Genomic DNA, 22,516 nt, shown 5'->3' on the forward strand with positions numbered 1-22,516 from the left:
TTTCTAAAGCACACTAAGGAAATGGCTCAACACAAGTCGGACTCCAAGACTAGAAAAGAGAATCTTGACTATTTAGTTATGCATACTGCAATCAAAAGCTACATAAAATCTCATAAAAGAAGCTAATTCTTTTCTATACAAATTCTGAATACATCTCGTTCCATTAGCATGTTTATATTTTATCTGTTTCTACAATAACAGTGTCTCCTGACCACTCATCATGCTTAATTTTTCTGCTTTTTCAGAAATCACAGTCCACTTATTAACAGTTTTGTACTCATCCTTTGCACTTCACATTGAACTCCAGCTCATACATAACAGCAGTGAGATATTATTATCACAAAAAAAGCGCACATGCATTTTTTCTGTAAATAAGTTAAAGAAAAATCAAAACTTCTCCAACCATTGTATCATCTGGTCAAAAACAAGGACAGTGGTTTTGAGGTAGGGGAAGAAAAAGGAAAACAAATCACAAAATACGAGCCTTTACTATCTGAAACTTGTTCAACTCAGATTATTTTCCCTCAATTTCCAAATATTATTAATAGTATGCAGGGACTGAAAAATTACTTCAGAATAACCAGCTGAAATATACAACTTATAGAAGGTAATTTTTCATCAGTAAACTAGCCTTCAATTTGTTTGGAAGAAAGCCATTTTGGAACTGTGAAACTTCATTACTGGGTAGATGCCCTTAACTCAGATAAATATGAAAATTACCACTGCTCTGGCTTTTGCACTTCATTACACAATTCTGCTTTTATGATTGGCAATATTTTCTTTAAACTATGTGTCTTCTATACAAACAGTGCTTGGAGACATCCAACATGGCTGCCACAACACTTCAAGAGTTGCTTGGGAAAACATTTAAAGTTTTCATGCATGTAAGTTTCCTAAAACTAAGAGCAGTGAAACTTTTTTGAATACTTCACACAGAAACAAGTTTGATCCCGATCAAAAAAGGCCATTATTTCTTGGAAATATCTGTCGCCAGACCTGAAGCATCTGATCCAGCTGTGCTGAGGGAGCCTGCCAAAACATCCGCAGAAGATCTAGGAGCTGCCGCCAAACCAAGAGACATAAACAAGAACAACTGCCAGGAACAGCACAGCAAGATATTCTGCCCAGGGAAGAAGGCGCCAGCCTTACGGTGATCAGACACACCAGTGCTGAAAACAACATAAAATTAAATCAAGGGTTTCTAGAGACATGGCTCAGGAGTCCAGTTCTTTGTTCAAAATACGTTAAAACAGGAAATGAGCTAGACTAGATGAAATAGAACATGTACTTGAGAGAAGCAGTACTACATTACAGCTAGCTCCCAAAAAATCCAGAGGAAACAATGCCATTTACTGGTGGTGGAGAAAGTACTGATAAAGTAATAAAAAGTAACCCTCAACTGTGAACAGCTTCGCACTGCAGTCTACTGTATGCTGGGAAAATTACATCAAAACTGCTGTTGGAAAGCGATATTACTTAACTATCAGCTACCTCCTCCTAAGCTTTTTGCTACTTAGTGTATTAAGACTATTCAGCAGAAATAATTGGGCTTCCTATACACACAAGGAAAAGGTAATCCTTAAAGCTCAGCTAGTTCCAAACTCCCTACTGTGGGAAGGGGTATCTTCCACTAAACAGGTTGCTCAAGGCCCCACCCAATCTGCCCTTCACTTCCAGTGATGGGGCAGCCACAGCTTCTCTAGGTAACCTGTTCCACTGTCTCACCACCCTCAAAGTAAGTAAATCTGTAAGTAAAACTCATGTTCCACCATACCCAATACAGAATTCCATTAAGTGTCACAAAATGAGAACAATGGCAATGCTTCCAAAGTTTTTTATTTATAGCAAACTTTGAAAATATTTGGTTGACAGAAGAAATGCTAAGCACCTATTATATAGAACAGCAGCTCATAAAAACATATATCTGAGACAGCCAATGTCACTCATTTCTTGTTTGTGGTTTCCTGAGAGCACTGTGAACATGAACTACTCTGGGCCAAGATTTCATACTGTCTCATTAATCATAATTTAATTCATCTAGCTAAGAAAGATCTGGTATGCTGCAAGGCCAGGGCAAAAAGGAAGGAACACAGGAATGCTTCCCTGCCCCCTCCCACCCACACCAACCTTCCCCTAACTTGACCAGAGCTCCTCCTACCTTGTAGGATTTCATTTTCCAGCTCCAAGATCCCAGTGGAAAAAGCCAGCACTCCAATTGACTATTGCCTGACCCAGCCAATGACTCAAGAAAATGCTGGGAAAGGGAGCAGGGCTTGCAAGCTCACTATGTTGCCATTCTTTTAAGCATCAAGCTAGAACACTCGCCAAGAGACATTTTCAGCAGAACTACAAAACTTTCTTCAGAAACTGGCAAATAATAATGCTGTTCAAAAGCACAAACTCATGTGTCCCTGGCACACACCATTCACAAGAATCATATTTACATTATAAACTATTGCACACCCATACTGAAGCTGTCAAACTGGATCAGATCAGCTGGCTGTAGCCTACTGACCTCAGAAACCAAAGATAACACAATTCACTGTATGTAAAACTGTGTTAAAATTGGTGATATGAAACCAGAATATTTTTTCCTAATCCTGACAGTGACTGCTGCATTAGGATTTAAATGTCTTAACTTAGACAGATTTTACTGAATTCAACAGGGGGACCATTTCACAATCCACAGAAGTTTGATTTTTTTATTTATATTTTTTTAATCTTACAAAGCTTCTCTGATAATATACACAAATGTACTGACATAGCCTGATAATTTTAGATAAATTGCTAATGTATCTAAATTTATGTGGGTTACGAACATGAAGCACTAGAGATATCCCTAAGTAATGAGGAATAGCTCCCCCAGTTTTGAAATACGTAAATATGACTGAATTTACATACCTTAGAGCATATCTTTAACTGCACAAGAACATACTTCATTGCCTCTGTCTTTTTTAAGTGACTCCAATCTTCATAATTATGCATCAAATGTATACATAATGGAGATTGCTGTTTACAGCTGTGCAAAGGCTTACATTCTCTGTTTGATATACAATCACTACCATAGCAAGGCATGAGCAAATAGGTTCTCTACCTTAAGCATTCCTCTAAAAAGTTCATAAAGGTGAAGCAAGCATGCTGCGCCCTGAGGCTACTGCTGGCCAAGAAACTTGGCTGCAACTCCATGCTAGCAGATAAATTGGTCGCTACCAGAAAGAGCTAAACTGGATAGTGCAAGGTACATCTCATATCCTAAAGCAACCCATGTAAGATGAACAAATTTAAATGCAATCCAGGGATGTACAACTATTAGTACCCCTTTAAAGTCATCTAGCAGCAATATGTTATTCCTCATTTGTATATGTGTATATTTCTAATCTTATTTCTACTAATACAAACTATTTAAAAGAGGTTTATTTACTAATATCTCATTAAAGGTAAGTAGGAATTATCTGATAGGGAAAAGGTATGTAAGCAATGACTGCTTTGCAGTAGTACCATAAATACACAGTTTCACAAAAAAAATTTAAAAGACATTTTACTGATAAAATTTTTTAAAACTAACTTGGCCAAAAAAAAAAAACAGTTGAATAGAAAGAATTCTGGAAACATGGTAAACAATACAGTTCATTTATCTCCAAATTTAGAACAGGAAAGCGAACATAAGAATAAAATGGTAGACTGGGGACTTCTTCTGAAATCCCATGAACAAAGAAATAGATATCTGATTAACCAGTAATCATGAACATTTTTTTACTCCTCACATTATCAGCCTCCAGAAGACTATTAGCCTCCAGAAGATATTCCTGTAAAGTCTATTCTATTGAAAAGATTAGAAATGTAGCAATATTAAAAACTAGCCATCACTAGATTGAAGACAGTTACTCAAGATTTCAGTTATCAAGAGATTATTAAACAAAGCTAGTACTTTGAACAAAAAGAGAATACACTGTAGATCTGGAGTATAATCTGTACAAGTAAGTGTAAATTTACCAAGGAGACAGTATTCATCATTGATCAACCAAGGGTTTTATTTGCATATTTTTTTAGCCACGCTGCGTTAGCTATTGGTTTTACTATAATGTAGACATTTATAACAAAAGTTTATTTAGTATAACAAGATTTATCAATTTGAGAACTGAATATATACAGAAGAAATACATCTTATTTTTGTCAAGTCAAGGCAAAAGAAGTATCTGTGCTCAGAATTCTTCACCATGTACCCATCACTAAAGCAGCGTACCTTTCCTGTTTAAGTGCATATTCCAGCATTTTGATCCTTCGCACTAGATCCTTCTTCAGATTTTCTTGTCCTTTCCTTTCACCTTGAAGAAAGGCAATCTGGGCCTGCAAAAGCAAGTTTACATTTAGTATCTGCTTCCGCAAAACCATCCAGCATAACTCTTCAGTGTGTGTCTCCCCAAGTTATTTTAATGAATTTAAAAATTAATTTGTACTGTTTAAGAAGAAATTGGTTTATTGTGTTTCATAAACAGTAAACACATAAAGCACTGCAAACATGATCCTTCTAAACTGCACCTGCATTACAGATAAAAAGGAATAAAAAAATAAATAAAGCAATTTTAGTTTTAGTTTATTTCCTTTCTTGACTAAACATTTAATAGAAGATAAGAAACAGACAAGTGTACAAAAACCCCTCAGCAGATAAAAAGCATTTACCAACAATAAACAGAACACAATAAAATATTTCTGCTCACTAACTGAAGTAGTATATAATTCGTGTACTGTTGCATAGATGTTATATACATGATACTAGTGAAAGAACTAAAGTACAGCATGTTCAGCTAAAAGAAAAATAAAACCCTGCTTATAACAGCGTGCCAAGTGCTATTTGTAATTCTAAAATAGGTGAAAGAAAGCTCTCAAGAAATACTGCAATTAAGAGGGAGAAAAAAATGGAAAACATGAAAAGGTATTTTGGTGAGAGATGAGGCGAGAAACAGTATAGAAGTAAATAAAAGTGAAGACACCTAATTTTTATCAACTCACAGCAGAGTATTTAGTTGCCTGTGAAAAATCTCCTTCAAATAGAAAATTATTATATATAAAAGATACCTATTCCTACTCATAAAGGCAGAACTATGTGCTTTTGTATCTCATGCTCAAATTATGTACACTGTAAGAGGTAGGTTCTTGTGATCTGGAGGTGCTGGGACCAGTGCTGTTTAATATTTTCATCAATGACCTGGGTGAGGGAACTGAGCATACCCTCAGCAAGTTCGCTGATGACACTAAATTGGGAGGAGTGGCTGACACACCAGAAGGCTGTGTTGCCATTCAGCGAGAGCTGGACAGGCTGGAGAGTTGGGTGGGGAGAAACTTGATGAAATTCAACAAGGGCAAGTGTAGAGTCTTGCATCTGGGGAAGAACAACCCCATGTACCAGTACAGGTTGGGGGTTGACCTGCTGGAAAGTAGTGAAGGGGAAAGGGACCTGGGGTTCCTGGTGGATAGGAGGATGACCATGAGCCAGCAATGTGCCCTTGTGGCCAAGAAGGCAAATGGCATCCTAGGGTACATTAGAAAGGGTGTAGTTAGTAGGGCAAGAGAGGTTCTCCTCCCCCTCTACTCTGCCTTAGTGAGGCTGCATCTGGAATACTGCGTCCAGTTCTGGGCCCCCCAGTTCAAGAAGGACAGGGAATTGCTTGAAAGAGTCCAGTGCAGAGCCACAAAGATGATTAATGGAGTGGAATACCTCCCTTATGAGGAGAGGCTGAGGGAGCTGGGTCTCTTTAGCTTGGAGAAGAGGAGACTGAGGGGTGACCTCATCAGTGTTTACAAATATGTAAAGGGTGGGTGTCAGGATGATGGAGTTAGGCTTTTTTCAGTGATATCCAGTGACAGTTCAAGGGGCAATGGGTGTAAACTGGAGCATAGGAGGTTCTACATTAACATCAGGAAGAACTTCCTTACTGTAAGAGTGACAGAGCACTGGAACAGGTTGCCCAGGGGGGTTGTGGAATCTCCTATGTTGGAGATGTTCAAGGCCCTCCTTGACAAGTTCCTGTGTGATGTACTCTAGGTTACCCTGCTCTTGCAGGGGGGTTGGACTAGATGATCTTTCGAGGTCCCTTCCAATCCTTGGGATTCTGTGATTCTGTGATCTCTCAACTCCTGAATACACTCAGAGATCAAAGTAAATTTTACTCCAAAAGGCCATTTGCTGGTGGCCAGCTATAGCAGCTGCTCTAGAATATGACACAAGCTGACATAATACCATTGCTCAAGTACAGCCAGTAAAGAGCCTGACAGACACCTGAAGAATCCTTAACCACCAGTCAGCAACTAGAGCAGCCAGATTATGATGAGTGAAAAACACTGGCTACTTTCCAATGAAGCTGGTCTTCACCTTCAGTTACAGGAATGCATTTGCCAAAAACCTCTCAGCTGAATCAAAAGGTCTCTGTCACTGGCATCAAGCTTCTCCTCACTTAACACTCAAACAGGGATGAACAAAGAACTACAACAGAATCTAACATTCATCTGCTTAGATTTAGAGAAAGGCACAGAAGAAAAGACATGCTGGCTCCGGGAGTCAGCACTTCCTACTCTGAAGAATGTAATTGTGCAAGAAGCATGTCAACAAGATCACCATCCCTCCCAGTAATAAGAGGAACACCTCAACTACATACAACTTAGTTTGCAGTAACTGTACAGACACAAAGATTATAATGCATATATAACTAGTGGACTGTGGTAGTGATTGGTGTCTCCCTGCCCCCGAATCGGTTCAGCAGAAATAAACCAGTAGCCTTCTAGCCAAAAAGTGAGAGAACATCAAAGCACACTATTAAAAATAGTAGAACATGATGCAAATATGCATTTGGCTGGAATGAAAAAGATCACCCAATGCCATCAAGTCACAAGCTGAAGTGATGTATGAGATGATCTGCTGTCTGCATGCAGAGTTCTACGAGGTGACCTGCTGTCTGTCTCACTAAGAACAAACTGACTGAACAGGCTGGAATGAAGCATGTTTACCCATCAGACTGGCAAAGGATAGCCAGTAATGGACTGGCTTATGCACTGCTCTACCTCAGAGGTTAAACCAGCATTACCATGCTAACAATTGAGGTTAAAGTCATCTTCCACTGGTAGCAGCCTAAACAAAGAAAAAAAATTGCAACTTCTCAGTAGTTTTCACAGCTTACTTTTGTGAAAAGACAGACATGAATGCATTTGATTAAGAAGTATCACACAACACTGCCTTTATGTGAAAATGAGTAGAGTCAGCTTCCAATATGAAGCAGGCCTGGCTTCATAACTTCTCTGACTAACCATTTGAGAACCAAAATGCGAAGTGTCACCAGAAGATTTTTAAGCACATAAAATAACATCAATTATGTTCTTAACTCTACCTGTAGAGCTGAAACACCTTATGATTCAACATGAAGGAAAAGGGGCCACCAAAAGGCTGTATGTATCACACACATATTGCACAGGAAGGAGAGCACTGGAAGAAATATTGATTCTTTGGACATCTTTTATTGTCAGTGGTATGCCACTGCTCTTACTGATGCTGTATAACTTTTCTTTTTCCTGGACTTTCAAGAATGCCTCGTGTTTCTTACTCCAAAAGCATGCAGCAACAACAGAGTGGAATCCACAGCCCAAGAGTCATCTCCGCAGCCCTATACAAGCTTATTGCCAGGATATTTCAAGGTTACTATATAATTCATAGATCAGTAGTTTTACTGGCAAATCAAGAAACGGACAAGTGCACCAGAGGGCTTGTGAGTAATTTTGCTCTTTCCTTGGAGGCTGCACAGTTTCTAGCATAGCTTGTTCATGCTTTTCTTCTGAGTAGTATCCTTATGTAATAAGGACGTAAAAAGTAATACTCATTGTTTTTGAGAAATCCTGGCTCTGAAAATAAGAACACTTACATTTTCATAACAAAAAGAGAATATCCATCCCTCTTTCCCACAGGATGTTAGCAACCCTTATTTTTCATTTATATAAATACTGGATAATTATAACTAACTCAGCATCAGTTACACATGTAAGCTCAAATGTTACTTAAAAAAAAATTAATTATAATATTCAGGGTTATTTGTAATTCACATTAGGATAACATTAAAATAGTACCTGAAATACTATACTAACAATACTACTATAACAGTCCATATGTCATAAGCAGATTTCATTTTTTACAATGTTTGGCATTTAACTGAAAATATGCAGAGAAACTTAAATGCTCATACCATAACTGAAAAAAGTAGTATAAAAGAAAACTGAATAAATGAATACACTGAGTATAAATATTTAAAATGACAGATTATGTGATCTATCAGTATTTTCTTAGTCTCTAGAACAAAATGGTTGTAACTTCAAGATTACTATTTAGCTGACACCTGTCTGAATGTTTGGGCAAACATTTAAAGTATAAGAGGTCTGGGTTTAAACACAATGAAAAGCAAAACTGAACTGTACAACTACAGTCTTCATACAATTCGGACATAAAAGGAAGAATTTTATCAATAGATTGAGACTCCACAGGCCATTTGCCATAGTTGCAGCTTTAGTTCAAGTCAAATTTGAAGCCTGCGCTACCTGACGGAATAAGATAGCAAAGGATGATTGCTTCCGGTTGGAACAATCTGCAGCACTGTTCTGTCCCTGTACTTTGGCCACTCACGGGTAGGTTTGCTAAAAATCTCAAGAATTCACAAACAGGTTCAGCCACAACTGACCTCCTAACTAATAAGGTTAAAATGCATCCAGCTGTAAGCTAGTCATCCTAGCCCTCTAAACTGCCTACAGGGGATCACACAAAAACTCATATTGTGCCTGGCCTTATGGGTGGGGCACATCAACTGCCTGGCCCTGTTGACACTGCAGTGAGGAATCAAGGCAGCATCCACCTTGAGTTTATTCCAGGCTAAGTGCTACAAGATCCTGTATTACAGCTCAACTGTGAGATTAAAATCAGAGGTAAAATAAATATAAAAAATAAAAACCAGAGAGCAGTGGGAAGAGATGGCTGGAACAGTCTCTTGTAGCTACAATTGGATTGTCCAGTATTTCCACCCCCCCCACTTTATCTTACTGAAGTTTTTTTACCTGCAACAAAACCTTTTTTTGCCAACTGTACCCTGGGCTGCATCAAAGTGTGACCAACAGCTTGAAGAAGATGATCCTGCACCTCTACTCTGCCCTTGTGCGACCCACTTGGAGTATTGTGTGCAGTTCTGGTGTCCTCAACATCAGAAGGACATGGAGCAAGTGCAGACAAGGGCCATGAGGAGATCTCAGAGCAGCCTTCCAGTATCTGAAGGGGGCCTACAAGGATGCTGAAGAGGGACTCTTCAATAGGGATTATAGTGATAGGACAAGGGATAATGGGTTAAAACTTAAACAGGGGAAGTTTAGGTTAGATATAAGGAAGAAGTTCTTTACTGTGAGGGTGGTGAGGCACTGGAATGGGTTGCACAAGGAAGTTGTGAATACTTCATCCCTGGCAGCATTCAAGGCCAGGCTGGACAGAGCCTTGGGTGACATGGTGTGTGGTATCTCTGCCCATGGCAGGAGGGTTGGAACTAGATGATTTTAAGGTCCTTTCCAACCCTAGCTATTCTATGATTCTATGATTTATGAACTTAGGAATTTCATGCACATCCATTCTAAATTTATAGCGCTGTAGCTATCTTAACTATTCCACTTCTTTACCAGGAGATTTTAAAAATAACATTCATTTGTATGTTAAAAATACTATCACAGGCAACAACGTTTTTAAGAAATTCCCCAAAAGACTCTAAGGTCATATTAAGGTGAAGTGGACAAGAGGGTGAGGAAACTTTTAGGTAGCACCTGAACAGAAAATGTTTAGAAAGAAACAACACTATAGCTCCTAAACAAATGATGCATATTTAGTATCAACTTCTAGCAGTTCCTGAATTTTATAGCCATTAAGTTAAAAGCTGGTTTATTCTTAAGACTCAAGAACTAATAAAAGCTTTTCAATTCTCTTCTTTAAAATATTTATCTTAATATTTTAAAGGAAACCTCACTTCAAATTTATGAGCACTTGAAGGTCCATAGGCATCATTTGACAAAGTAAGAGCTGTTAAAACGCACAATTCTGTATGTTCTGTTTCTGATTCAACAAGGTCTTCACAAGCTGAGAGGAAAAGAATAAGAGAGGGAAAAATCTGCAAAAAAAAAAGTGTTGCGAAAAACATGTAGATAGCTAAAATAACTAAATACATTATACAGATGAATCAGCCTGGAACAGTCATACCAACCGGTCTACCAAGATCTGCCAGAGGATTCTGCAGGCTGCCAGGGTGCTCAGTATTTTAGATTATACTTGGTTCACTGAAGTGCAACATATTTTAGTATATTTGTAAATAAGGGCAGGTATGCCTAAGGTTGAAAGGGCAAGAGATAAAAAACAGGTACAGACGAGGGGGGGAAAGAAATTATCAGTGGTCTACTACAACTGGCAAACAATATTTCAGGCACCATACTTAACATTGCAACACACACCTACTAACACTCCAGGCAAGAGAGGCTAGGAAGCTTCTCTAAATGCCTGCAGCCATTTAAGATAACACAAAACTGAAGTGAGGCCACAGGCCGAAACAAGTGGCAGGCACCGAGGTGTATTTAGGTTCACCCCGCAGAGCAATACTTCATCCCATTTATCACCTGCATACTCACGCTGGACGATAGCACCTCGTGGGACTGATGTACAGTACTATCTGCTCCTGGCAAATTATTTTTGCTGGACTTCCCAGAGATGTCCTAAAACCAGCATCAGAGCTAAGCCCTGAAAAAACTGAACCATCCAAAAGAGATCAAAGATTTAGCTTTTGGTAAAAAAAGATGGTTCATGAAGCCATTTACTTACACTCTTTACCCCTTTGTAAAGATTGTTTGAAAACAATTTTTTTATCAGTGAATTAAAAACTCGAAAAGATCATCCAGAATCAAAAATTATTTAGTAATTCATTCCTGGTAATACCTTGATTACTAATTTAATTATCTCAACCAAATGGAAGACTCCTCTTTACTGGGCAGATCTCTGATCAGAAAGAGTCTTTCTTTTCCCCACTCTTCAGTGCTGCATTTCACTGTTCTAACAACTGCAAATTCAGCAAAATTACTGAGTTGGCCAAAACAATACATACTCAGCTTATTTAATACTTCTTCATAAGTTAAATTTTTCTCTAAATTTTTGTAGCACACTTAAGTGGTGAGTGTTAACCTTTCTTTTCCTTTCAAAAAAACATCCAGGAGCATGCTTGACGTAGACTGATGCAAGGACAAAAAAAGGGCAAATTTTAAACGTGATGTAACTCTACAGGCAACACTGCAATGACATGTCACAAAATAATCACGTATTATGGAGTCCAAATTGCAAACCCTCAAATATAATTCCCTTCCACATGCTGTACAGGAAAGGCAGAAATGCAGCAACAGCAGTCAATACCAGGACTGATAAACAGACTTATGGCCTACATTTCAACTGAGACAATGGAAGTTTACAGGCTGAATGAATCACTTGGAGTACAGCAGGACAAGGGAAAAGAAATCTGGAGGAGATTTTTAGATTTGGCTTTGGTAACAAAGAGCAGACTGAACCAGACTTGACCACACAAGCATTTGCAGAGGCAATGAGCAGACTTTCATTTCTCGTTCCTGCAGCCAGGAGCAGCTTCTTGTATTCAAGCATGCTGGACCAACTTGAACTTACTGGAGCACCAAGTGAAACAGGTACAAAAGTAACTGAATTTGTTCTCACCTCCCGTTTACAGCTTTGGCTATGAGTATTGTGCATGCCATCTTTTTTTCCCCCCAGTGCTTTTGCAATTCTGCCCTAAAGGGAAACATATTCCTGGCTAAGAGCAGAAAAAATGCAGTCTTTCCACACTGCTATCTTAAATTAACTTGTCACTCAGTTATTTTCAAAATATTTAGTATTAGTTAGCACACAGCAAACTTCAAATAGGAAAAGAATCCATCTACAAGCTCATACAGAACCAGTCATATGATAAAGTTCACAGTTCAGAGTATTTTCAAAGCTCAGAGTATTTTTATTTCTAGTGCATTGTCTGCAAATCTTGGATCCTGAGCACTCCAAAGTGATTCAGAAAAGCTGTTTCAAGTATCTAAGCATTTCTCAGGAATTAAAAATAAAACATAACAATTCTTCATCTACATCTAAGTCAACTTTTGCCACTTTTTAGCTAAGGAACTTAGAAAGGAGGACCTGACAAGGCCTGGCATTCTTGTGAAACCAAATATGCAAATAGGTTGCTGATCAATACCTATTTTCTTGGAAAACTGCTTATAGATACCAATTTTAGTTGAGGCTTGGCATTTGTATAGCCTTATTTCTTTCAGCACTAAATTAAGATGGAGCAAAAGTCTCTGGAGAGACATGTGATCTTCCTTAGGGAATTTTACACAGCCTGCTCTAGAATTAGTAAATAAAGTTTCAGTGTCTACTAAAATGTCAAAAAAGGCTGACTTATATTTGCACCTTTTTGTTCAAACAGTGCAAAGTTACTTGGCCCCGATGCAATAAAACTTGACACAAGCCAAGACCTTCAGCAGAAAAAGGAGGATTAGAGTTGTAGCAGGACACAGATACCCATTTGAATTTTAACTGCACACTAGTAAAGACACATCGGGTGTTTCACCATATGCTAACCTGACACTGAAGAACAGTTTTCTGCCTAGAACGTAACAACTTACTCCATTTTTACTTAATTCAACAATTCTATAGCAAATAATGAAAATCTGAAAATCCACTAAAGTATAACTTTCTGTGAAAATGTTTGCGAGCTTGAAGACCACTTGGAGACAATGTAACATTGCAAAAGTCTGTCCTATCACGCCACACCAGTATTTACAGCACCTAGAGTGAGGCCCATCTACAAAACACATTTTCATTCCATTTAAAGCAAATTACAGGTTTAACAGATTGGAGAAGAATGGGAAAATCTGATACTGGGAAATGCTTGGATGATTTATGCAATTAAAAAAAAAAATCAGATTACTTCAAAAACCAGGTACAGACCTGGAAAGAACCCGTCCCATCAGTTTGTTTTTACATTCTACTTCTCTATAGAAGCTACAAATTTCTGTAACACAGCACTTTCCTCACTGAACATTACTCCCGCTAGTCCTCCTGGCTTAAATAAAACAAGCCATAACTGCTTACCAATGAGTATATTGGGATTAGCTGGCAAACATGCTCAAAAGAGAACAGGAAAAAAAGAGTACAGAAGCTTCTCTTCTTTGCTTCACATGAATTTGGCAACTACGAAGTCTGCTCAAGGAACTTCACAAAAGAAATGACATCTGGCAGTCACCAAGACCCTGTTAGCATCACCCTTCCCAACTAAACATGCTGCAGCATTGTGACCATGGCTTACTGTCTTCTACCTTTCTTTTGCTTTACCTGACACAGTTGAAACAATAAAGTTGAAAATATTGTCCTTCTGGGGTGGAGAGGAATTTAATATTAATCGCTGCTTTCTTTGTAATATCTGCCCTGTGAGAAAAATATTTTATGGAAGATTCACACAGTACTTCTGCCAATTCATATTTCACAGAGAATCCCAGAGATTCAACCCATATCATCAGATTTTACAATCTCACACAAACCTTCTTCAAACTGTATTTTATCTTCTACTCTATTGGCCAACCCAAATACTTCGTTTTCCACAAACTAACTGATTTCATTGCTTTTTCTCTGAACAATATTTTTGGATTACCAAGCTACCAGAATGATTTTTAAGTAGAAACTTAATCCACCACAAGGACCGTTATCTACAAGTCAACAAACTGTAAATATCAACTATTTCTGAATCAAGTAACGAATGTCCCAAACCACACTATAAATAGCCACAGCCATCTGTCTGATTTGCCCCTTCTCCTCATTACTTTAACTTGTCTGTCTCCAAGGACACAATCTTACCATGTAGCATGCCTGGTTTCAATGCCTGCCTCTTGCCTCAGAAAAGCAGCAACAATGATCATCTGTGACCCTTTCCCTCCACCACCCCATTAAGAGCTAACATTACTAAATCTGACGTCCATAACCAGCCTCAAGTCCTCATCTATTCTTTCCATCACATCCCTTCTTTTACAGTTGTTTGCTATCATTTAACCACATTTCATCTCATTTCATTAACTCTTTCCTATGTAGTTTGGATTTTTTGATTTGTTTGGGTTTTGTTTTCTTTCCTTTTGGCACTGTCTTACAAGGAATATTTTTAACAAAGCTGTGGAAAGACAAGCACATTGTATTCACCTATTCTCCATGATTTCCTTGCAAACCTTTCCAAAAGAAAGTTTACCCAGGAAAAATAATTTCAATTTAATCCTACCAGATCCCACTACTCCAAAGCGGTCTACCATTCTAAAGAAACAGTTATCAGTTAGAAGAAATAAAAACTTTATTAATGAAGAGGACAAGAGCTACAAAATTCCTTAGGAGGGTACAGGGTGTCTATACATGAAGTTACATACGGCATAGTAGTTTGATGCAATTTAGAGTATCTGTGAAATGCAGAGAAATGCTAGAGTGTGCAAATCAGCATTTTTGCCAGAAAAATGTTTGTCAGAAGCAAAACTTTCCACAGCAACATATACATTGCTTGCAGAGACAAAATTTCTAGTCAAAACAAAATCCATAAACACACATACAGAAGACTTCCAAGCTCATCTAGCAGCAGCAGAGCTCAACAGCTTTGTCGCTTGCTGGGACAAGGACATGCATCAGCAGCACTGCGAGGATCACTGCCACAGGGCAGAGTCCCCATTGCTCTCTTTCAGGGGTGGCAGATGGTTAATTAAAAGGGAAATAACATCTGCAAGAGAGAATCATTCCCAAGCAGTCAGAGTACGTATAGTTAACGCAAGACACCAATATGAGAGGCAGATAATAACCCTGCTTGCCTCCAGCAAAGACAGAAATTTCAGAGCCTTGTACATGCATTTGATCAAAACCTTTGCTATTTTAGGGTGGGCTTATCCAATACAACTCTGAAATGTCTTGGAAATAGAGTCCAGGAAAATACAGAACAAAAAAAAAACAAACAACCCTGAAGTTTAAAACTCTTGGAGAACAGGAAATCCCTCCTTATCAACCCTCCCAAGGAGCTGGTAGAAGAGCATAAGAAAAGGAAAATTACTCGTTTCTGAAAAGGTACAAAAATAAACAATAATGCTATAAAACACAGTTTGTGAATACTAAAATAAGTATGAATAATGTTAGTATTTATTCTAGTGAATTACTTCACAAGGCACCCTCATGAAAGTTTATTCTTAAGATAATTTTTCAATCTGCAAATGACACAAAACAAGCATTACAAGTGAAATATGTAATTAGGAGATCAGCATCTAGGGGAATCCCATATGAATCTATTCTTATTTGAAATACACAGATTATTAATAATACTGCATAGAGGTAAATACTGAAGTCCTCTTTCACACCAAAGGAGGAAGACTATATAATAGCAGCAATAATAACTTCAAAAGGTTTAAGAAGAGTGATTAGAAAATCAGAGTAAACATGAATATTTGCCAGAGAAAGGAATACAAAGGCACTTGATAGGAAGAAAAACCTTGGAAAGGCAATATTGACCAGTAACTAAGAACACAGTGAGCTGCCCAACCTACCAATTCACACATGTTATAAATTTGGGCGTGCATCACCTGAACAAGCATCACATAACACAACACAAAGATACTCAACCTGAATATCACATTTAGTTCCACACAATTAATTACTAGAAAAAGAGAAAACAAAAAGAAGCCCAGAGGGGAGAAAAAGAAACATGGGAAACCACAGGAGGACTGAATTACAAGGTGTTTGGGAAAGAGGGTATAGCTAACTAACCAACAACTACAGAGCAAAAACCAAGCATAGTAATACTGGAGCATAAAGTATTCAAAGTATTTAAAGATCTTGGCAGGTAAGAAACTGCAGACAAAAAAAAAAAAGCCTACCTTTTAGAAACAAGATGAATTGAAAAAAAGAAAAAAATATAAATCTTTGGCATACTAAGATGACCATACAAAGTAAGTCCTCTGCAACACAGCCTCCCAGTAAAATGGATAACCTAACAGTGACATTTATGTTGGATAGAAGCCTTGGATAAAAAATTATACTAAAGTATAATCAGAAGCACTGCATCTTTATCTCAGGAGAGAAATAGCCAGACCTCAAATTTCCATTATTCTGTTAAACGTTTCCAAACATGCAGGCCAACAAGAGGCTTCAGGAGCACGGAACCAGCTTTTAATTAACGCTGCTCATCCTTCAGCTATACACGTACAGTTTCTAAAAGCCATCCTGCAGTTGCTGAAGCCCTAACACAAACCTCTCACACAGACCTAAGAACATTCACAGCAGACCTTAATGCCTGATGTCCACAGAGACAGCCAAGAATTTTGCACCTTTCTGAACGTGCCTCTGCAGCAGATAAATGCTGCTACAGCTCATGGCAATGCCAGCTACAGCTAATTATAACTTTATTGAGATGCTTTGGCAAGAGTCACAGGCATTCAAGCAAACAATTTGTAATCGGGTTATATTCCCAGTTCTGCCACTGATAACACGTGACTTCAGCAAATAGTTTAAATACTCAGCTTCTTTCCTGTCTCATCTATGACACTTACCAAGCTTTTGAGGTATACTTATGGGAGGAGAAATGGCATGCTAGCCTTTGTTGAAGGGCACTATAAATATGGCAAGTGTTACTACCATTAACACACTAGCAGAATTTCTTAGGTCGCTATAAAACACTTTTTCTTTTTCTCCAAATCAATTTTTTATCTTTTTATCAGCTATGAAAAAAATGTCAAGGTATTTATGAGACTCCACTGGATATATGATATGTGATGTTCTTATACATAGCTAAGCTAGTTACTTTCTACATAGTATTTATTGAATGAAGCAAATAGGCACATGATTCAGTTACTAATGAAACTGTCATTGAACCATTGACTTTAAAATAAAAATTACTCTCAGCCTCATGACCACTTCCTTAAAATTCCTACAAGGGAACTCTCAGCAAAGTGTTACATCTGCCACTCTTCTGAGAGTGATTGTTTGATGCTACCATAGAAAGTACAATTAAAAAAGATGATATCCTTATTAAGTAAAAAAACAAAAAAAAACCAAGCAGAGATGTGGTCTAATTGTTCAACAGGCTCAAGACTCTCTTGATAAAGATGGTACTTTCAAGGAAAGTCATAGAAAGCAATGTTGGGAAGCAAGAAACAAATAAAGGAGACATAAATAGGAAGACAAGTAGATACTTTTCCGTCTCAAATATAGCCAAATGAGAACCAAACTGTGGGCTGCTGGCCATGTGGACAGCGTTAAGGTTTACAATAGAGATTTTTCTTGTAAACAAAGCCGAAGAGGAACGAAGGTTGCATTATCGACTGCTACTAATGTAACATGCCCACCACTGTAGTATCTGACAGCAATGGTTCCAGGCCAGCAGTTCACAAGTTCTTTAACCACAAGATCCCTATCAGTCCTTTAATGCATTAATGAGAGTATCAACCCCACAGCTTTTTAACTGAAAACACTACATAACGTGTCCCACAACACCACAGGAGCTGCAGCCGGTCCCACAGGCCCGACCAGGGGCCCGAGAGCCAGAGGCCGCACCGCGGGCGCCGTGGGGGGAGCCAGAGGCAGATTTTAACAGTGGGTTATGAAACCGGTGACAAGTTTAGGCGGGCGGCCCTGGAGGGGCACCCGAGAAACTCCAGTGAGGCGGCAAGAGCCGTGCGGCAGGCACCCGCTCCCCTCAGGGCCGGCCGCCATGTCACGCCCCTCCGCCCGGCGGCGGGGGGGCGGCCGCCCTCTGAGAGAGGGAAATGGCCCCCGGTGGAGCCGGGCAGCCGCTCCCTCACAGGGGAAGGGACTAAGGGGGAAGCCAGGGCAACGGGTAGGGCGGGCGCTCCCCTCCGGTTGCGCAGAGCCGGGGTCCGGCCCTGCGCAACCGGAGGGGAGCATCAGCCCGTACCGGGGTTGGGAGGGCTGGGGAGTGGAGTGTTGAGAGAGGTCGCGAGTGTTACCTGCAGCTCCGCCCGCTCCGCCTCCCACTCGGCGCGCTCCGCCTCGAAGCGGCCCCACTCGTGCTGCAGGAAATGCAGGATGCCCGGTACGCTGTACTGAGCCCGGGACGCCGACACTGGTGCGGCGGCTCCGGAGACTGAGACCCCTGCACCGCCTCCTGCTCCTGCTGCCGCCGCGGCAGCCGCTGCCGCCGCCGCCTCGCCCGGCTCCAGCCCTGGCCCGCCCGCCGGCGGCGGCAAAAGCAGGGCATTGTTATTGTTGTTGTTGCTGAAGAAAACGCCGGGTCCCGCTTGCTCGTCCATGGCTGGGCCGGGTCTGCCGCGCTCCTCGCCGCCGCCCGCACCCAGCCGCGTCCCGGCAGCAGCAACAACCTGGGCGCGTCCCGCCCGCCGTCACCGCCTGACAGCCACCCCCGCCGGCTGCTACGGCAGCCCGGAGGGGACAATGCCAGAGCGCGATTCGCCCCAGCTCCGCGCCCGGTGTTCTGGGAAATGTAGTCCGGCTGGGTGACTGGGCACCCAGCGGAGGCAGGACGGCAATATATTCTTAATCGCCTTTTTCTCCTCCATGCTGCCGTTATTTCGAAGAATGGCGTTAATAGCGAGTGAGTCTCACCGCCATGACGTGTAATCCTGCCACACAGACCCGCAAGCTGTGGCAGGGGGCAGCTGGCAACGCAGCCCCGGCCTGATCGGCGGGGAAGGGTGAGGGAGCCGTGGCTCGAGGGGCAGGGCACGGATTGATCGAAATCTCTACCCAAGAGCTAGGTTTAAATGGCTTGGGCACACTCACAGCCCGCGCTGGGGGCGTGAGAAGGCAGGTGTCCAGCCGCAGTTACCCGAGGTTTGGACAGCCCTGCCCTCTCAGCCTTGAGCAGCACTTGCTGAAAACTAAATGCATCCCGAGGCTACAGGTGTTTCTTGAAAATACTTATAATGGCTGAAAACGAGAGCAAGACACCGTTTTTCAGGAATTGCTACACTGCCTCTTCTGTAAGGAAAGGAAAACACAGTACTTTGAGAGTGATGGCAAGGCCTCAGCTGGGAGCACGAGCTGCCCGCATCACTGCTCTCTCCCAAAGACATAAAACCACTCAGACAGGCCCACGTTCAGCGCTGCACATGCATTAACACCCGAGGCTTGCTGAAGACAGACAGAAACACCACTACCAGCAGGCTTTATTGTAGGGACAAGTGCTAGCAGTGCATCAGAGATGGGGCACGGGCCCCAAAGCTGCTGTGGGTGCTGAGAACAAGCCTCAGCGCTGCTCGCTGTGCCCCGTGAGCAGCCACTGCTTGCTCAAGCAGCGCTTCCTGTTTCCTTCTGGCTGTTCTGAAACAGCACTTGCCTGCTTCATAACCCTGCCCGCAGAGACTGGAGCTGTGGCTGGTGGATGAACTCTTGGTACTTTAAGAAAAAGGGAGAGACAACGAAGGAAGCTTAAAAGAGGGCAGCACAGAGGGGGGAACAGGAGTGAAAGCACAGGAGGAGTGTGCTTTGGGGGACCTGGGGCAGAACAATAAGGCTTAACCAGAAAGGAAGGAAATGGCAGGGAGAAAGGAAAGACATGAAGGGGAAACAGACCAAACAAGCTCCATGAAAAAGAGGGTGACAAAAATGAACACTACGGGCATTTCAAGTTATTTAGTTTTTTTAATCAGTTGATGCCAAAATATTATGTAAAACCACATAGTAATACCATTAGTATCAGAAGCAAGCATAAAAGTAAATGAGGACTAAACCAGGGAAGGCTATATACAAATTAAAGTTGTGCACCTTGCATACAGTAACACAGTATAGAAAGAAAAACCACTCCCTTCTCCATTCCTGTACATCTATCTAGTACCATTTTCCCTTTCACTTTTTTCTGCTTTTCTACCAACTTCTTAAGTTATGCTTGATTGCTGCACTTCCCCCCTCCACTTTACTAAATTTTCAGACATCCTGTAAACTAGAGTGTAACCAAAACATGAAAGCAGTGAGATAGTAATTCGGGTAAAAAAACCCGATTACACAGGAAAAGTTTCACAAACTAGTCATTAATGACTAGACTACCGGGGCGGAGGGAGGGTAAGAGGGAATCTAGAACAGGTTATAACAATGATTTTCTTAGTTTTTCTTGCAAAATTTCTGTGTTAAATTTTGCAGTAAGTTTCCTGAATACTTTCTCTCAAATGTCACACATGTTCAGAACTTCTACAAAATATAGCTTTGTAATGCTGGAAACACTTATTAGAAAAAGATACATTGCAATCAACCTAATTCCCACTACTCATACAAAGAGGAAAAAAGTTGTAAAGAGGAAGTTAATTTCCTCCTCATTTACGGCATATCAGTTTTACTTCTGTGTGTATCTTCTTTACAAGAACAAGACTTGGATTAGAGTATGCACTACTTGTGTCTTCACTTTACTACTTAATATTCACTGTGAAAGAAAAACTTTTCTGGTTTTATTTTAAATATTTTACACGCACCAAATACAATAGGGCAAAAAAGCATTTTCTTGTCCTCCATTTTGCATAGATACTCAAAGGTTTATATAAGGTCTTACAGGAAAAGAGACTAGAAGAAAATGACTTTGCAAAAATATTGATCTACAGGTATTTCAGTCAACTATTAACCATATTTGATTCTCTTTACTAGCCTTTGTTACATTTGGGTTGATGTAGAAGTCTTGTAACACGTGGAATTTACAAAGTATTAAGAAAAACATCAGAAATGAAACTAAACAGGCCTAGCCAAAGCTTCTAGTTACATGGCTTCTCTCTATAAAGCAAAATGTATAGAAGGATCCCTACTGAAGCCCATAAATTCAAGAGCAGTGTAAAAAAAAAATCATGTAAGTCAGTCTTGTATACACAAGAAAAGACACAGTTCTGCACTTCTGCCAATAGGAAACGTGAGGTCTGGCAGCAAACTGACATTGGGAGTCACTGGCTCTGCACTGTAAGGTTAGCACAGCCCTTGAGCTCTAAGCTCCAAAATCTGCAGATCAGACTCACCCAGATATGAGGGGAAGCCATATGCTTTTCAAGTAAGAAAAGCTTCATAAGAGAAGAAAACAAAAGAATGCTTGTGTGCTGTTCCCTTAATCAGTACAGGTGCAAAGTACTGAAGTAATCTGGCCCTGCAAACTTTTATAGAGGACTACAGATGAGATATATACACAGAGACCAAAATCTTGCAGGAACGTTAAATACCTAGGAGATTGGACAAAGGGCAGAGCAATGCATCACCATATTCAACCCCTGTCTGGCAGAACAGGAAGAATGCCAACACACAGCACCCTTTGAGGTGCCCTACACCTACAGAAATGCAGTTAGCAGGCAGTTCTCTTTATAAACTCAATTTCCAATGCATTCTTTAAAATTTGTCTTAGAGATAGGAGATTAGATTCTTTGCATCCTTTATTAATTTCAAGCATGGAAATCAATCTGAAATAATATACACCACAAATAAGGACACCTCGTTAAGACAGCATGCTTGGTCAATCACCTTGAGAAAGGCTGAAAATTTTCAGCTGTTTTTTTTCATGCAAGCTGAAATGATCTACAGCTTTGGACAATCCCCTTCCCTGCTTCATTTTTAGAAGGAAAAAGGGCATATTGAACACTTGAAATTCCCCATGGTGCATGGTATTTTGTAACTGTTTCCCCTCTTCCCTCTGTTCCCCCTGTGTTAGTGTGTTGGCACAACCGTAGGATAACAATCACCAGCTCTAAGAGAAAAAAAAAACAAACAAACAAAAAAAACCACCCAAAAAAAAACCCCAAAACAAAACCAAAACACTCAAAGGTTTGGAGTAGCTTTTAAAAATAAATAGAACTAGTCAGATAATATGGATGGGTTTTTTTTGTGGATAATTTATAACACAAATTCATAAATACGATCACATTCAATTTCCTAAAAATCTATACAAATACACCACTTCCCTTTTAATGAGTGGATTTCAAGTAATTACACAAAGCTCCATCAGACAGCCTTCCACATACAAATTACACAAAATTACAGACAGATACGCAGTAACACATCAGGGATAATTTAATGCTTCTGACTACTTAATGGTCCAAAAATAATAAAAGTAATTCAAAAAAAGCTAGTTTTCAGTTTAATTGTTGGGGTGGAATGTACTGTGGGTGGTGGTTGCCTAGCAGCTGCTTTTGCTTTGCTGGCCTGACTTGCTCGGACTGCAGTTTCTAGACGTGTTTTTAATTCAGGAGCAGCTCCCATTACTGTCTTGAAAGCATGTGGGTAAAGTGGACCAATGTGCATTAGATTCTGAAGTGCAAATTCATGAAGATCCTTAGATGCTGTAGATGCCGAAGCAAAGGCATTTTCATTCAGTAAATAGGAGATCAGAGTGGGAACCAGAAGGGCAAGTAACTGGACTCCTAAAACAGAAAGAAAAAAAAATGTAGCAACTGTATCATTAAAGAAAAC

General features: G+C 40.2%; 2 protein-coding genes across 5 annotated transcripts in view; both read right to left on the reverse strand.

Moving 5' to 3' along the window:
• The window catches only part of STRN (striatin), a 67,615-nt gene extending 49,209 nt beyond the window's left edge, over window positions 1–18,406 (reverse strand). For all 4 annotated transcript variants that reach the window (XM_034060304.1, XM_031054785.2, XM_031054784.2 and 1 more), the window contains exons 1-2: window positions 18,076–18,406; window positions 4,244–4,347 (exon numbers count right to left, since the gene is read on the reverse strand). In XM_034060304.1, the coding sequence (XP_033916195.1) occupies window positions 4,244–4,347; window positions 18,076–18,378 (407 nt within the window). In that variant the 5' untranslated portion in view covers window positions 18,379–18,406. The remainder of the gene's footprint in view (window positions 1–4,243; window positions 4,348–18,075) is intronic.
• A 1,303-nt stretch (window positions 18,407–19,709) lies between these two features.
• HEATR5B (HEAT repeat containing 5B) overlaps window positions 19,710–22,516 on the reverse strand; it is a 55,849-nt gene continuing 53,042 nt past the window's right edge. The window contains exon 36 of the mRNA XM_034060602.1: window positions 19,710–22,467. Coding sequence (XP_033916493.1) covers window positions 22,163–22,467 — 305 coding nt within the window. The 3' untranslated portion in view covers window positions 19,710–22,162. The remainder of the gene's footprint in view (window positions 22,468–22,516) is intronic.

This window comes from Melopsittacus undulatus, chromosome 3 (assembly GCF_012275295.1).
Source record: "Melopsittacus undulatus isolate bMelUnd1 chromosome 3, bMelUnd1.mat.Z, whole genome shotgun sequence".
In the NCBI taxonomy this organism is placed as follows: Eukaryota; Metazoa; Chordata; class Aves; order Psittaciformes; family Psittaculidae; genus Melopsittacus; species Melopsittacus undulatus.